General features: G+C 39.0%; 1 protein-coding gene across 2 annotated transcripts in view; it reads left to right on the top strand.

The window, feature by feature from the left end:
- Window positions 1-16257, top strand: part of gdpd5b (glycerophosphodiester phosphodiesterase domain containing 5b) — a 46466-nt gene that overhangs the window by 8553 nt on the left and 21656 nt on the right. For both annotated transcript variants that reach the window (XM_073485606.1, XM_073485597.1), the window contains exon 2: window positions 7765-7938. In XM_073485606.1, the coding sequence (XP_073341707.1) occupies window positions 7822-7938 (117 nt within the window). In that variant the 5' untranslated portion in view covers window positions 7765-7821. The remainder of the gene's footprint in view (window positions 1-7764; window positions 7939-16257) is intronic.

Here is a 16257-nt window from a genome sequence, read left to right on the forward strand (position 1 = left end):
AGAAGTAGAAGAATCACTCTCTGTCAGGTTGTGCTAAATAAAGCAGCCTTGTCCCCTATGTTATCTGGTAAATGGTTGTATTAATATAGTGCCTTTTTTTTCCCCTAAAGCATTCTTAATGTTATAGAGGATACATTTACTCAAGATTAGTGGTGTAAATGGATTTGTAAGTTTCAGAGTCAATAATCATTAAATGCATATCATGACCTGTTCAATGTCAATAGCAGGAAGGATATTAACAGCCAAGAGCCCTTACGTAAGTGTTTTGCTATACCCCTCTATCCTCATTTGTCAGGTCAGGATGTTCTGGCACCATTGCCTCTTCTTCAGCGCCAGTATGTGTTGAATAGTACTCAATAATATTTTTTTCTTGATGTCATAAAATCAGGGGAACTGGAGGAAACCTGAACATCGATTCATGTTACTGAATATTCATTATTCCTCAAGGCTTGTATGCTCTTATGAATATGTCAAGGACTGTTTTTTAAGGTCACAAAAGTGACTTCAGTGGACTAGCGCCGTTAGACGTGTCCTCTCACACTGCCTCATGTCCTCCGTTAAAAGATGCACTTTGCACCACAACTACATCCACCTGCTTTGTCAGAAGAAGTGACGAGGGATGTGTAAATCACCTTTTTCGCACTAGCGCTAGAGTCTCTTTTCCCTCCTTGTGTCCACTGTTGAAAATGAAAGAGTGAAGACGTTTTAAGACAAAAATCCCTGACGTCTACCTTTTCTAACATCATAGCAAACTGCTTGTTAGCCAGCATGCACTTAATTGTGCTTTGTCAGTGCTTATAAAATTGCTTTTTTGCTTACCTGCAGCAAGTTAATCAGTATTCCTCCCCTGATATTTAAATATTCTGTGAAAGCAGGCTGATGATTGTCAACATCCTCCTATTTGTAGGCGCCTGGTCACCCTTGGTGGCCCTGACAAAGTGGAATCAATGGCTGTAATTGATTCTACCATTGATCAGTCATTTGTCTGTCAGTCAGTAGCAAATGTCTGGACAAAGTGGATACATAACTGGAAAGAAACTTTGCTTAGATTAAAAACTTTAAGCGCGTTGTGAGTTCAATTTCAATCTCATCTTGTGGACCCATGACTGAAAGGCTCGGGGAAGGTGACAAATCACCTTACTTCTATGTGTGCTGTAGGAGTCACTGACTTGCAGAGCTGACTGGACAATCTGAGAGTGGTTTGTGGTGGGACTTGATGTCAGACTCTGGAAGAACAGGAGCTTTGGGCTATAGGCTGTAGCCATATATTCTTTGCCTTCTACCACATTGACTCATGGGAGTGATATATAGTGTTTGTTTAGAATTATGTTGGTAACTTATGTTGACCTGTTAGTATTTATGGTTGCATTTGAGATTAGATGGAAACATTATATCTGTTGGGTAATGCAGAGGCTTTCTACATTGATTGGCATAAAGCCACTGCAGCAATGATTAAGAGGCTCAGTTTATACAGTATATTGCACCATGTTGTTAATATATTATGCATGCTGTACCTTAACACCACCAAAAGTATGTTGTATGCCTGTTTCTCGTGCTTGTAACCTTATCTGGAAGTGGATATTTTTTCACGCCTTTTTGATATTTTTGTTGTTGTACTTGTTGATTATTTTACTTTATTAAGTGATCTTCACATCATGACGATCGCAAGGAGCATTAGGCGATTCGACAGAGGATGACAGGGGTTGCATCCCACTTTGTTACAAATGACCAAATTGACCTAGCAGTCCAGGAAACTGACGGACCAATTGCATGCGTTGTAAATTATCTCACGTCAAGCTACTCAGCCAATGAAACCTGTGCATTTTGAGAAGCGCTGCATCTCAGTGAGTGGAAAGGATAAACGCACAGGGGAGAGTCGAGATGGGAGACAACAGTCTGAGAAATAAGTTAGCCAGAGAAAAGTAATTTCCCATGCCGTGCTCTAAAAAGAGACAGACATTGAACACAGATTTAAATAAAGACTGGACAGACTTACACTCCTCCCATGGGCAGTTCAAAATCAGTATGTCTCATATCCAGGACTGTGGCGATTTATAAAAAGTGGCACTTTTAGACAAAGCACAAAGCATTTTTTCAGCAAACATACCCACTTAAACCCTCAGGGCAAAGAAAATAAAATACAGTATATTATATGCTACTGAATCATGACACAAGTTAGACATTAGGAAACTTTCTCAACTCGACCACTTTGAATTTTAATCCCTCAGATATTGAGCAACTGAGTTTGTGATTTAGGGTAATACCCTCCACTCATTAACTCCATGGTTATTGAAGGGGGTGTTACTCGTAGCTGTCACCATGTGATGGTGGATACAGCTTGTTTAGTTGATTATTATGGATGGAAGAAACCAAATGAAACCGCTGCTTTGAGGGCCTCAGAAGTCATTTAGCGTGAATAAGCAAATTGATATGGTGGACACAAGCCTATTACCTGAGCTTTTTAGTGCCTGCCACATGATTAAAATGTGTGTGAACATAGTTGTGATGTGTGTTTCCAGACTGTTCTTTATGATGCAGTTGTGCATTTTTTTTTTCCGCCTTTACAATATATAACTTTTTGCAGTGTTTTTGCTGGGATTAAAAGTGTTTAGATTAATTAATGCTGCAGTAGTTTCCATTAAGGAGGCGTAAGGCCAAAGGTAATATTGAGTAAAGTTTAATTATGATATATTATAGTGTGAGAGAAAATTGACTAAGCAGATTTTTTGGAGCCAAAGCCTGTGACTTTCCTGCTGGGATTTAGTGTGTTCTGCTGCCTAAATTAAAACTTGGATCTCCTCTTTCTCCCTGATCCACAGTGCTCCTTTATGAATACATTTAATTTAACAGAATCTTTTTGGGACAGTAGTTTGCCCTTGCGTCACCTGAGCAGTTGAAGGAGTTATATATTAAAAAGTGTGCACACAGCGCAGACACACACTCGCACATAATATATTGCCTGTTAGAACATGTCTCCATATTTTAATTTTCTTAGGAAACTAACCTGGCTTTGTCACATGGCAAGGGGAATTAAAGAAAGTAGGTACAAGCTTAGCTGGCATTAGTGTGTGTCTTTCTTTATAACCTGTGTTCACCTCTGTTTACATAGTTGATGATCTTCCTCTTTTTTGTTCAGAAATGATCTGAGGTGCAAACTACAGTATAATACTGGAAAAAATGCTAGTCACATAATTAACTGTATACTTTAAGTTAAACATCTGTTTTATTTAATGACTAAACCAACAGCCATTTTATTAAAATCTAAACTCTGTAGTCTTGTGCTGCAGTGCACAGGAGGTGAAGGGGTTCACTTCACAGAAAGCAGCAACACTGGTTTGTTTTTGCTTAAACAGCACAAGAGGTGAGTAGCATTGGCTACCAGCACCAAGAGCATAGATTATTTGGGGGGAAATGGACCTTTCACGACTTAATTTCAGATGTTGCCAAGAATCTCTACAGTGAGTGTCCTCAACTGTCCTGGCTGAGCCAGCTTCAGCTGCTCTGATTTAATGACTTGCGTTGCTTGTTGTAATGGGCTTTTTCACCGATGTGTCACTAATCAACTCCCTCGCATGCATCTTCTGAAATATTTTTCAGAAATATTCCTTAAGGAACTTCTCATTCTCACCAGTGGCCTTCAGACCCATTGTTCTCTGCTGCTTGCCCTGTCCCTCCGTTCCTTGGCCACTGAAGAAGACACTGTTTTCTGCTGAGAAACTGCTGAGGCATTTCCTCCCCTGCAGACTGTTTTCCCTCACTTTGCCTTTGGATTGGAGGAAATGAGGCAGCAGAAAAGAAGATGACAACAGCTTTTTAGGGGTTCAGGTCATACACCCCTCATCATCTCTTCATATTCACCCAATTTCAGACAACTTGTGTGACAGACACAAGTGTGGAAAGCTGTTTCTCCTGTGCTGAAAAGCATTAAACACTTGTTGATTTCACCTATTTCAGTCACAAAGAGGAATTATAGCTGACAAGATCTAAAATGGTCGTTCCAGGCTTAGCAAAGTAGATGTATTTCTGAAGATATTTGGATGTGAAAATAAGCATGTGGAAGATGGTCTTTTCTGATTTTGTGTCCTGGTTGATGTGTCTATGACATAGTGAGTCACTGCGATAGTGCAGCCCACATGGTGGTCACACTTCTGCACCTACTGTGGCCTGAGGTGTCACATCCATGTTGGCAAAATATGACCGTGCAGCTGCAGAGTCTTGGATGAATATATTTTCTTTCTGATTTTAATTTAAGGAAAATTACTGCTCATGCTGTATTTAACTCGGCTTTTCCAATTCATTACAGTTTATTCAAGATTTAATTGTCTCCACTGGGTCATTTTTAGCTGATGAGTTTCTGGAAAAACATCATGTTGATAAAAGGATTAACTGCAGCGTCTTTATGCAGCCTGGAGGAGGGTTGGAGATTATTAACTATGAAGTAAAAATGGATGAGCCTCCCATTTGAGGATGACAAACCTGTGGCCTCAGTGCTGCTCAGCCTAATTATGATAATATCCCACATCAAATAGTTGGAATTAAAGGGCTGTTTGATGTTCAGCTCAATGTAGTGTGTGTGTGTGTGTGTGTGTGTGTGTGTGTGTGTGTGTGTGTGTGTGTGTGTGTGTGTGTGTGTGTGTGTGTGTGTGTGTGTGTGTGTGTGTGTGTGTGTGTGTGTGTGTGTGTGTGTGTGTGTGTGTGTGTGTGTGTGTGTGTGTGTGTGCGTGCGTGCGTGCGTGCGTGTGTGTGTGTGGACTTTGAGGATACAAGTGGCTGCAACACTGCCATGAATGGAAGCTTTTCGAGGTAAACATGTTATAACAAAAAACACATGAACCACTTGGCTGTGACAGCATGGAGATATTGCTGTGGATACAGGTTTTAACAGTATAATTTGTCAACGAGTGACAACACGACGGTGCAGAAAGTGGTTGTTACTTGGCCTCGATGAACACGCCAATGGGGCTTTGCTGTGTCAGCTGCACCATTGTTTTTTAGTCTTAAAGGCTTGGTCAACATGCCCAGACACATTCCCATGTTTGTCTTGTTCATTAGATGTGGAGTTGTTGATCATACTCAACCGTCATTGAAGATCAGGCCTGCCAATATTAATATTAAATCTTTTAATCCATTTTGGTCTTTGTTTAGCAATGGATTTATTTCATGTCAGTGTTCTCCCAAGTATATTTATCACAGCCAAATGGAAACAGTTTTCACATTTTTTTTTTTAATCCTTTAAATCGTTAGTACTAATTGGTCAAAAAAGCAGTCCAAATTTGTACCTGCATAAAAAACAGAAAATACTTTCTCTCCTGTGTTAGTGATGGTGTTTCTGTCCTTCTGTAAAGAAATGTATTTCATGTAGCAATAAGGGAAAAAGTCTGAAAAGACGAGGGAAACATATCTGAAATTACAAAAAAACAAATAAAATGATTTGGTATTGATCATCTTTGTATATCGTTTGAATATCCACATTGAATTTAATGGGAATTCACTGATTCATTGTTGACGTTTAATGTCAGACAAGTGCCCATTTTAATCTGTTTTTGGCACCATGAGAAGTTTTTTTAACTGCTTGACCCTCAAAAAGAGCGACTGCCAACACCATCCATTGAGCCCTGCTGCCAGTGTAGCTAAAAACGGCAGGATTTTGTGCTCTACCTCTTTTTTTTGTGTGCAAATTTTATCCCCTCAGCAGACCCAAAATCCTGTGCTTACCAAGCTGTGATCTCCATCCATCCGACAGACATGATTTATTCAGAAGAAATATCAGACAAGCATAATTGCTATGCCAGTAGTCAAGCAGTTCTGATCTGATTAAGGTCCAAATCCCACAGACTGTGATGTAGCTACTCGGTAATGTTGGCTGCTTGACAGCTTTATATTTGGCAATACAGTAGTACAGATAAGATGATTATTGAGAGCACACTGGCAGCTCATGGTGTATTTAGACAGTGGTGGAAAGCAAAGTGATGCTCTGCATTCGTGCAGTTCATGCCTGGTTTTGTTTGACACTGTTCGTCCCATATCAGTCAGTGCCAGTGTTAGGGGTTTGATTCTCATTTCAGCCAAACAATAGATTTACTCACTGTATTTAAAATGTTTGATGTTTGAACAGTAATCCAAATCGTATGCTTTCCAACCAGTAATTCAGCATTTAATTCAACAATTCTGATCTTATTCCTTCCAGTAATTTAATATATTCCAGACTTAATCGCTGGTCATCAAATTAGTTGGCCTTGATTCTCGTGGTCTTTAAAGAGGTTTGATTGATGAGTTAATGGTTTTCTGCACCAATGTTGTTTCAATGGCTACATTGCTGCTTGTAATGAAAGCAGCTGTATGTTCTTGATTTAAGTGTAACACTTTTCATCTTAAGGCATAGAGCAGCATTGCACATTGCCTGTCAAGACCCTTTTTAATTCTGCTGGGGTGGGCCAGTAACATTTACCCTCTGGTCAGGCCAGCCCTCCTCAGAGCAGTTTTACTAATAACAGGAAGCATGGCCACTGCTGCAGATGCTAATGAGCAGCTGTCCAGAGCCTGAGACAAGCTGATTACAGCAGGAAGAGTGTAGTTATCACGCTAAATGCTCTGTAACATCAAACTGACTTAACCATGTGCTAGCTGTGCTTCAAAACTGCAAGGAAATAGATATATCACCAGTAAAAGTGCTGTGTTTGTGTGTTGTTAAGCATGTTTGTTTGACTCTAATTAGCACGGAGGGATTCCATTAATTATGCATAGTTTATGCTTTCATAACCCCAACATGCACTTTCAACCCCCAGTTTGTGTGTTTTGCAACTGTAGCAGCACAACAGGCTCCATCATTTCCCTGGAGAGTGAGTTAAACTTGTGATAACAGCCAGCACTGCTGTAACATCATTATTGTTATTATAGCTGTTTGCAGAGTCTCAGTGCTGAATCAGCAGCAGCTCAATGGGAGGACTGAGATATAACTCTGATTATTCACAGCCAACGCAGCCTGGTACGTCCTACCATGGTCAACACCACAGCATTAGACAGGCATGAAAGGGCTTCTGGGTTTCTTCTAAAGCATCATGGCGTTCTGCTGCTCCTCAATGTTAAGAGGGGGTAGTGGAGTGGTAGTGGAGCTGTAACAGGCACCAGGGTATGATGGCTTCCTGACACTTACATTTTAAGATAAAACGTCAAATTAACGCAAAGACCCTCTGATTTTTTGAGAGATCTAGAGAAGGCAGTAGAAAAGATGGAAAGGCCATGCTTGTTTGGGTTTACAAAGCGGCATGCATTGATTTATATTCTGTAAATTGAATGGTTTTGCTAAAATGCCACTATTACGTTACATCCTTGTTATGCCCGTTGGCCTTTTCTTTGCCTGGCCTTTGTTCTTGGCCTGACATAAAAGATGGGGCCTTCATGCTGCCTTTTGGCCCAGACATGTACCGACTGTGTGATATATTCATTGTCACTGTAATTTAATGTGATGTTCAAGAGATGGTCTGTTCACCAAGCCCCTTTTCAATTTCATTTTACCTTTTTTTCCCCTTAATCATATTGATGAAAGCTGCTAGCAGTCTCAGTTGTCATGTGAAACAGGAGCTGGGAAACAAGGTCTTAATTTGAGGCTGGGCGTTTTTTTATCAAGAGCATGGTGTTTTTAAGCCAGCATGTGTTTTTCAAAGTACCAGACATGTTAATCTAGTTACTATTTGTTCTGTAGATTGTTCAATTTGGTCTTGTTGGTCTCAACACTTTACATTAACGCTAACACTTTTTTTTCAGGATACTTTGTCGTCAGTGGGATGTTAGAGCTCTGGCAGCAGGACTGACTGAAGGAGCATGGTGAAACACCAACCCCTCCAGGTCTATGAGCGCCAGCTGTGTTTGTCATGTATCACCGGGATCTACGGTTGCCGCTGGAAACGCTATCAACGTTCCCATGATGACACCACCAAGGTGAGAGGGTGGGGGAGCCCCTATTGTGGATGAACAATAAAAAAAAAAAAGACATCAAGACCGTAAAAAAAAGACATCAAGACTTCTTCTGTTGACCAAGTGCAGCGTATTTCATTACAGTGCAAGATAGAGTACATCTATGTGATGGTCACTAGATAATACACATCACTCATGTGGGCCTTCAGCAGCCAATCTGTTAATGCACTGGGATGACATTTGACTGACCTTGCAGCATTTTACTGCATGTCTGAATCTTTCCCATCTTACAGATTTACTTAAGAAATTTTACATTCAGGAGATTAAAGATAACCTTTCCCTGTGAAAAAAGAACCTTGTTGATGGTTTGACGCTCTGGTACATTGAATTTTCAAAACAACACTGGTTAGTAAAGCAGTGAGGCTGCGCTTGCTGTCATTGATTATCTCACAAGATAATTATATTCTATACACACACACACGTGTGCACATTTGCTCACATCAGGTTAGCAGTGAATGAGACCTGATTGTCTCTTTCTCTGTGGAATCGGTCTTGTCAAGGTCATTTACCATGATGGCTGCCAGGTGTACTGAGAGACATCAATGTAGATTATCAATTGCCAGTTTATTGTAAGAGCGTTCCCTTTTTTTTAAAATGTGAATTTCTATGAATTTGATTAAGATACTGCAGTGTTTCTTGTCTGTTTTATATACATCTTGCAGTGACCTACCACCTACGTTTTTGGCAAATCCATGTGTATAAAAAACGTCATTCCTCCTCTTGATTTTGGCTACTGAATTTAAAAGCCTTTATTGTAGCGGTTGCATTAATGTGAGTGTTTTCACAGCTCTGAGTAAGAAGATGTTATGTAGGAACTGGAACATTTTCAAACGTACTCTGTTACTGAATGTACTAAACCCATAGAACCATCTCTGTCTGGCATCCACTGCAGTGTGCTCGAACACTGCATGGTCTCTAGATGTTTTCTCTCAGCATTGATTTACAAAGAACAATTATCTTCAAACAAATGTCCTTGCTGGCTTATCCAGCATCCAATAACCTTGAGCTTTCAACATAGAGGTGCATTTGAAATTACAAAACTCCACTGCTTCCAGTTATCTGTCATCTCCTATGCTCTGCACTTGTTTAATGAGTTTAATCAGATTTTGTGATGAATATTATTAAAAAAATGTTTAAAGGAGTTGAAGGAGTCATATTTTTCATACTCTGGAAAGATTTTGAGACAACTAAAGGTTAAAGGTCGAAATTATTTTTAAACATTTAAATGAAAGCCTGTAAACGCTTACATTCTTAATAATTATGCTGTTGCCTTTTCATGATTGTTTCATCACTTGTAACTAGAGCTGCAAGAATTTATCGAAATATTACTGAAATCGCAATATGACCAAGTGCAATATCCAAATCTCAGAAGCTGCAATTTTTTTTGATAAAGGTAAATGTCTGACAAAACAGCATTATAATGAAGTAACATAGTGCTGCAGAGATGTCCTGGCCAACAAATCTTGGAAACATGTTTGTTTGGTACAGACCTCAGCAAATGTCACATCATGCCTACTCCCCAAATGATCATGCCCACTAATCATGAATCATATTTTCATTATCTGTCAACAAATTCGCAATATGATTTACTTTTTACCATATCAAGCAGCCATGTTTTTTACACATATGTTGTTTAACTTTTTATAATAAAATTAGGGATGCAACTAATAATTATTGTTTCATTATTGATTAATCTGACAATTATTTTCAACATTAATCGATTAATTGTTTAGCCTATAGAATGTCAAAAGATTGTGAAAATGCTCATTTTTTTGTCTTCAAATTGCATTTTGCACAACCAGACTCTTCATTTACTGTCATTATTGACAAGGAAAAGCAGCAAATCCTCAAGCTTATAAAGCTGGAACCAGCAAATGTTCAACATTTTTGCTTGGAATACAATTAATTGATTATCGAAATAGTTAGCAACTCATTTTTTTGAATCGACTAATAGCTCTTAATAAAACTCTAAGCCTAAGTGTGCAACCAGAAGAGTCACACTACACTCCCAGCCAAAGAATAGTACAGTGCTTTATTCTCATACTAGGCACATGCCAGGATAAGTATTAAAGCCTACACAAGATCAGCAATTCATCCTGACCTTTTCCCTTTATCTCCTCTACTCTGTATTTAGGAAGGACACACAGGTTATGTTGCTGCAACAAACTCAGACACACAGCACATACCCATGTCTGCACTCTCATGCGCTCGGCTGGATAATTTATTAATGCCCACATACCATACTGTAGACAAGCAGCAACCTAGGACACAAGCAATAGACTCATGTCACTCAGCACACACTCACAGATGCAGCAAAGAAAATATATGGCCTGCATTAAACCTACATTAGTTGTGTAAACAAACAGACATAAATAACACAGGAAGGGATGGGTGGCTATATCTGATCGCTCTTGGATCATATAAAAAGCAGAACTAAATAAAGACAGATTGATTTTTTCCCTCCTGTATGCAGGAAACTGGACACTGTAGCTCTGTTTCCTGTGGCAAGTGGTTGTCTTTCAGGCCAACTGATAGGATAATGCCGAGTCAACATTCTTTGTCCACGGTGCTCATCCTTTGTTTTGACCGCGTTGGTGGTGGATAACACTTGTCTTGACCTCAGTGTAAGAAGCACACAGTCAGGCACATGCTGTCAATTTCAGTCAGGAAGCGGATATTTTCCCCTCTACATTCGTTTAATCTGTTTTACATAATGAGTGGAGAGAACTAAAAATAGATTGAGCCAAAATGATGCTTGTATGAACAATAGAGGAACAGAGCTGGTGCCTGACTATTTATATGTCTGTAATTAACAAAGCATCTATGAGGAGCAGAGAGCTATCATTTCCATTGGGAAAACTTCCCAGCATAGGTCAAGGTGATATTATATAAGTCTGCATCTTTAACGATCCCAGTAAACAAACTGTGACCAATCAAGGACAGGTATCAGCTACATGTAACTGGACCTGAGTGAATCACAGAAGCGTGAGAACTGAGAATCTCATGTTGAAGCAACTGTAGACTCATTCATAATCCACAAGTGGATCATTCAAGACCATTTCTCTCCTTTTTCATCTTTGTTCACTGCAATGAGCTGTTCCAGGTTGACTGGCTGTCTCAGTGAAGCTGCTTCTCTCTGTGTTCAAGGTGCTTTGTAGAAAGACAACCCACGTCATGCAGTGCAAGCTGATCTGGCCTCTCAGTAATAATTGAAAGTATTTCCATTTAGCCAGTCTTTACCATTCAGTCACACAAAGGCTTCAAAAATAGGAACAAAGCTGCTCTGCCTTCATTTGTCCGTGATCTTGTGGTCTTCATTAGCCCTGCCCTGTGAAATATTGGATATATACGACTACACGGTACCTAGAACTAGCAGTTGCACTTACATGGTGTCAGGAATGATGGTGACACAGCTTGGTGTATTGTTGTTTCATTAGCTTTGTAAACATTAAAAATGGCAAGAGAACAGGAGAGCAATTGAGCAGAGTTAAAGGGTAGAGATTTTAATCGTAGAATGGCCTTCGCAAGCCCTGAATTTCTTACGTGTACTATTTTTGGATCAGTGTCTTGTACACATTTCTGAAGGACATTAACATTTTTTGTCGAATTTTTCTTTCCTCTGCCTTTTGAGAGCCTGATCACATTCTCGTCCACTCGCTTTCCCTCTACTGAAAGGTCATAAGCTTCAATACATCAGATGTGAGTTGACTCAGTGATGAGGCTGAGGGTGTGATGGATGCTTAGTGATGTTTTTAATGTAAGAATGGTAAAGATGATGAAGGTAATTCTTGTAAGACATTATTAGGTTTTGGTATCCTCTAAATGATGTTTTCTTCTGCTAACTGGGTAGGACAATCCAAAAAAATTAAAACAAATATGGTTGTTTTCCTGGATCAAATCCTTCCACTAGACCTCCACACTCTTTAAATCCAATCTTCTCCAGTGGCCGAGCATCTTTAATCTTTATTCGTCTTTGATTTTTGGAATCGCATTTGCTATAAAATATGATGGTCTTGCAGGTCCACATTGAGAGTTGTTGTGCTGCTGAACACTATAATCAATATTGTTAAGAGAAACCATCTATCATCTATCTAGAGGTCTCTATTTGATGGTAAAGCCACAGTTTCAAGTGTTTATTCAACAATTTGTCCATTTTATTTGATGATATTCATTTGTAGGATGTGATGTAAATTCCAAAATGCTTCATAAGTTGTTTAAAAAAAGTTTACACCTTCACAGCCTTTTATCAGACCTTTTTATTTTTCACCACATCCCTAAATGTCCATTGACAGTAAAGTAACCAATATCTTTTTTTGAAAATCAATATCAAATTTAGGAAACTATAGACAAGACGATTCATAGATTATTGGATAAAATAATCCATCATGAAAATGGCTGCAGCCTTACACCTCACTCTTACTGTAATTCAAAACCATTAATAATGATTTATTGAAGTCTTTTTGTTAATAAAGATTATAATCTATTAAAGTGCAGTATTAATATAAATGTAATAAATGTGATGGGCTGACTTCCCCACCTTGCTTGCAAGGCAGCAGTCACAGAAACACCTCACACTCACATGTTCAAGACAGTGAAACCAAGGCCTTGAGGAGTGACAAATTTATTTGTCACTTCTCTGTTAAGTCAGCACACGATGAGACAGCGTTGCAATATTATTCTTAAGATTATCAGTCATTTGTTTGAAACTAGAGCCTCTAGTTATCAGGCAATCACTTTAATGTGTATCAGCAGCACAGAAGGTTGCTTTGAAAATGTAACACAGGGGAATCAAAGCGGCTGTCGCTAAGGGACTAAAGCAGCTACAGTATGTAGAATCTAAAATATTAACCGGTTATCACCTGAGTGCTCTGATAACTAAGGTTGTTGCTGAACAACATATTTACTTTATGTGCTGTGATTAGTAAATCAACAGTCTGCTTCCTGGTGTGTGACTGTTCACCCCCGTGATGCCTAGAGTAAGTGACTTTTGTCATATTGTCTGGTATGTGATTGCCTTTTAAAGAGGTAGTCCCAAGCATCTAGTAAATTCAGAACATACATACAATGTGCAAAGTATAGAATATTTCAACTACATTCGGTGTATGGACATTTTTGTGGACTGTCTGGCACTGCTTGTGATGCGAGAAGTCTCATGCTTAGTGTCATGTTTAGTACTAGAGTGTTGATCTTATTGGAGGAGTTAACGACAACCACAAATACTGTGACAAAAATCCTCTCGCATGTGACCCTCTCACAGCAAAGAAGTGATCAGATTTAAGGATGGTTAAAATGAAAAAAGCAATTAAGGATCAGCAAACAATGTTGACTGCCTTTCCATATAAAGCGACGCATTAAGTATCAGAAAATTAAACATTTTTGTCAGTAAAATACATTTACGGTGTTATTTCTGTATTTGGTTATTTTCAGTTATCAGGGCCACCTTCCTACCTTTGCATACACGTTAACATTGTGTGCATTGCTCTGCTGGTATAAATGCATTATAGAGCTGTGCACAGCAGCAGTGTGTGAAATGCCAGGGACTTATCTGGATATGTTCAGGAATGTGACAAGGGACCGAGGTGTTAAATCCAGTGAAGATGGAGGCAAAGAGGCATGTGAGGCTCGGCCTGACTGTGCCTCACAGGGAAAGAAGCACCGTCAGCAGAACATGAACAGCTAAAGCAGCTTTGCTTTTTTTTTTTTTTCTTTTTTGTAAAGCGGTATGTGAGCGGAAAATGTCTCTCCTACATTTACTTGAGGTTTCAAGTTTATTGGCACGCACCAACATGTTTGTGTTTGTTTGGATCTGTCTGTATTTATTCTTGACAGTGAGTTGATTCAGGACCATCCCACACCATATTTTCTCTCCACAGTGTTGGCATGTTCAGTGGCAGCATACTGAGTCAAGCTGCCATCTAATTGAATGCATCGTTTAATTGTGTGTTGTCTATATGGTAGCAGAGGTCTGTACTGAAATGATCTGGTTAGAAATGATCTCTACCATATATATGTACAGTAACTTAGTGTTTGTATACATGAATGTTAATTGTCTATTTTTGTAGAGGAGACTAATGTCTGCTGTCATATTTTATATCCGATAAATACAGAAACATATTACTTGAACTAAATAGCAGCCTGCTTGAAATTTTCTCTAAGCTCAAGTATGGGGATGCAAATTCTGGGTATAATCAAGGTGAACATTTCCAAAGGGATTACAAGGGATTTATGGGAAATAATAGGATATGACATGAATATAATGGAAATATAGGGGTAATTTGCTCAGGTGCTGTTAAAGGTGCAACATGTAGCTTTGATGATATGTCTGTGGATTATGTTAAAGAAATATCTACTGAAGTTGTCATGCTAACTAGTGCTAGTGGTGCAAGTACCAACATGCCCCCAGTCTTACGAGCTCACAGTCCGGACTGCAAGCTGCATGACTAACTGAGCTAACTAGCCAACGGCAGCAACAGCTTGCTGAAATTAGCGACTGCTCTGGTGACATGTTGTCCCTTCTTTGTTTTGAGTTTGGATTTGGCAGGTGGCCTATTCTACATATTACATCTTTAAACATGTATATGCAGTTAGAAACAAAAGCTTTACCATGCTGGAAAGAGTTTATTTCAATTGAACTTCCAATAAATGAGTTGATTAATTTGCCAAAATTTAATGGAACGAGTTTGATAAAAGAAATCCTTAAATAGGACTATCATCAAGCTACATCCCACATGGGACATATTTAGCTAGCTGTTTACAAATTATAAACTGTGTCCTTGGCTTTTGGCTACTATCTGCTGGTTAATTGTTTGAATATATTTAATACTTTTAATAATATTTTCCTCACTGTAGTCCTTTGGCTCAGACACTGCAGTAGTCTTGGCAGTAGTGTGGGCTGCACATGTGATGGGAGAATAAACAGTGCCTGCAGTGGGTTGTTATTTGACTGAATTGCTATTTAATGGGATGCTGAAAAAATAACTGTGCATGTGATGGAAGAGTGTACTGCTGAATGTAGCGCATGGAGGTTACAGTGCAGTTAAAAGAGGATACAAGAGGTTACGATTTGTCTTTTTTAATGTCTTATCTTGCCGTATGTCAACATGCATTGTCATTTCCAGAGTTATATCATAGCCTGAAGCAGATAATCAGTCGAGCGCAAAAAGTGTTGTCTTGTGATACCGTACATAGCGACCTACTGTACATGATGCAAGGACACTTTCTTCAAAAAGTGCATACACATTAAGTTAACCAGCACACACCCAAACATGCTTCATTATGTCTCTCGTGTTGCTTCATACTGCAGTTCTACAAAAAGAAGTTGTGTGCAGTTATTGTTACACTAGTAATCCACATGCTTGGCTGTGTGATTTATAGGCTGTTGAGCTGTGCTTCTTTCCCTGTGTACTGCTGTTAAGGGAGCTGGAGTTAAGCTGCATGTGTAGATTTGACAGCTTGAATAAATTTGCACATAAACACAGCAATACATAATTTGACTTGTGAATCTAGAGAGGGCTTCAAGAGTTTCAATGTGTGAATGCGTTTATTTATTTAGTATCACTTGTCAAAGAACAATGCATTCTGGTTCCATATTCATCCCAAGGTTGACCTGCAAATTGGATGCAAATCAGAGTAGATAGTATTAGCATTTGCATTGTTTATGTAACCATGCAGCATGTGTTTGTGTTTTCTTTTGTACACTAAGTAACCAAGCATGTGTTTGTCCATGCATGTATGCACTGTGCTGTAGAGCAGCTGTCGAGTGTGAGTAAAAGTCATCCTGTGGATATAACTTTATATTGTAGGCTAGATCCTGTTTGACATATTGAAGCATTCTTGGAGGTAAAACAGGGTGCACAGGTCATTCAGTCATATTGACAATGTCATTAGCAGCTGTCCTCACAGGGAAAAGTAGGCAAAACGAATACCAGAGAAAATCTCTGTGACCATTATAGAATAAAAGACTTGAATTACTGTTCACGTTTTAATATGGCCATATTTTCTACATGGTTTTAATCTGATGGCCACCAGCTTGTCCCAAAGAACAACATAGAAAGTGCCAAAAAGCCTAAAAAAATATATCTATTTAAATTATAAGTAATCTACTGTAACTACAGTAAATGGGTTTGGTAAACTCTATCCTCCTGGCACCACAAATGATATTCACCATGCACTAAAGACAATATTTACCAAGCTTACCACAAATTACCGTCAGGTCTGCAAAATTTGGACAGGAGTATGGTTTCTGTTTAGCGAGGTATTTACTAAAACTAATTACTTAAATTC

The sequence above is a fragment of the Pagrus major genome, chromosome 2 (assembly GCF_040436345.1).
Source record: "Pagrus major chromosome 2, Pma_NU_1.0".
NCBI classification, from domain to species: Eukaryota; Metazoa; Chordata; class Actinopteri; order Spariformes; family Sparidae; genus Pagrus; species Pagrus major.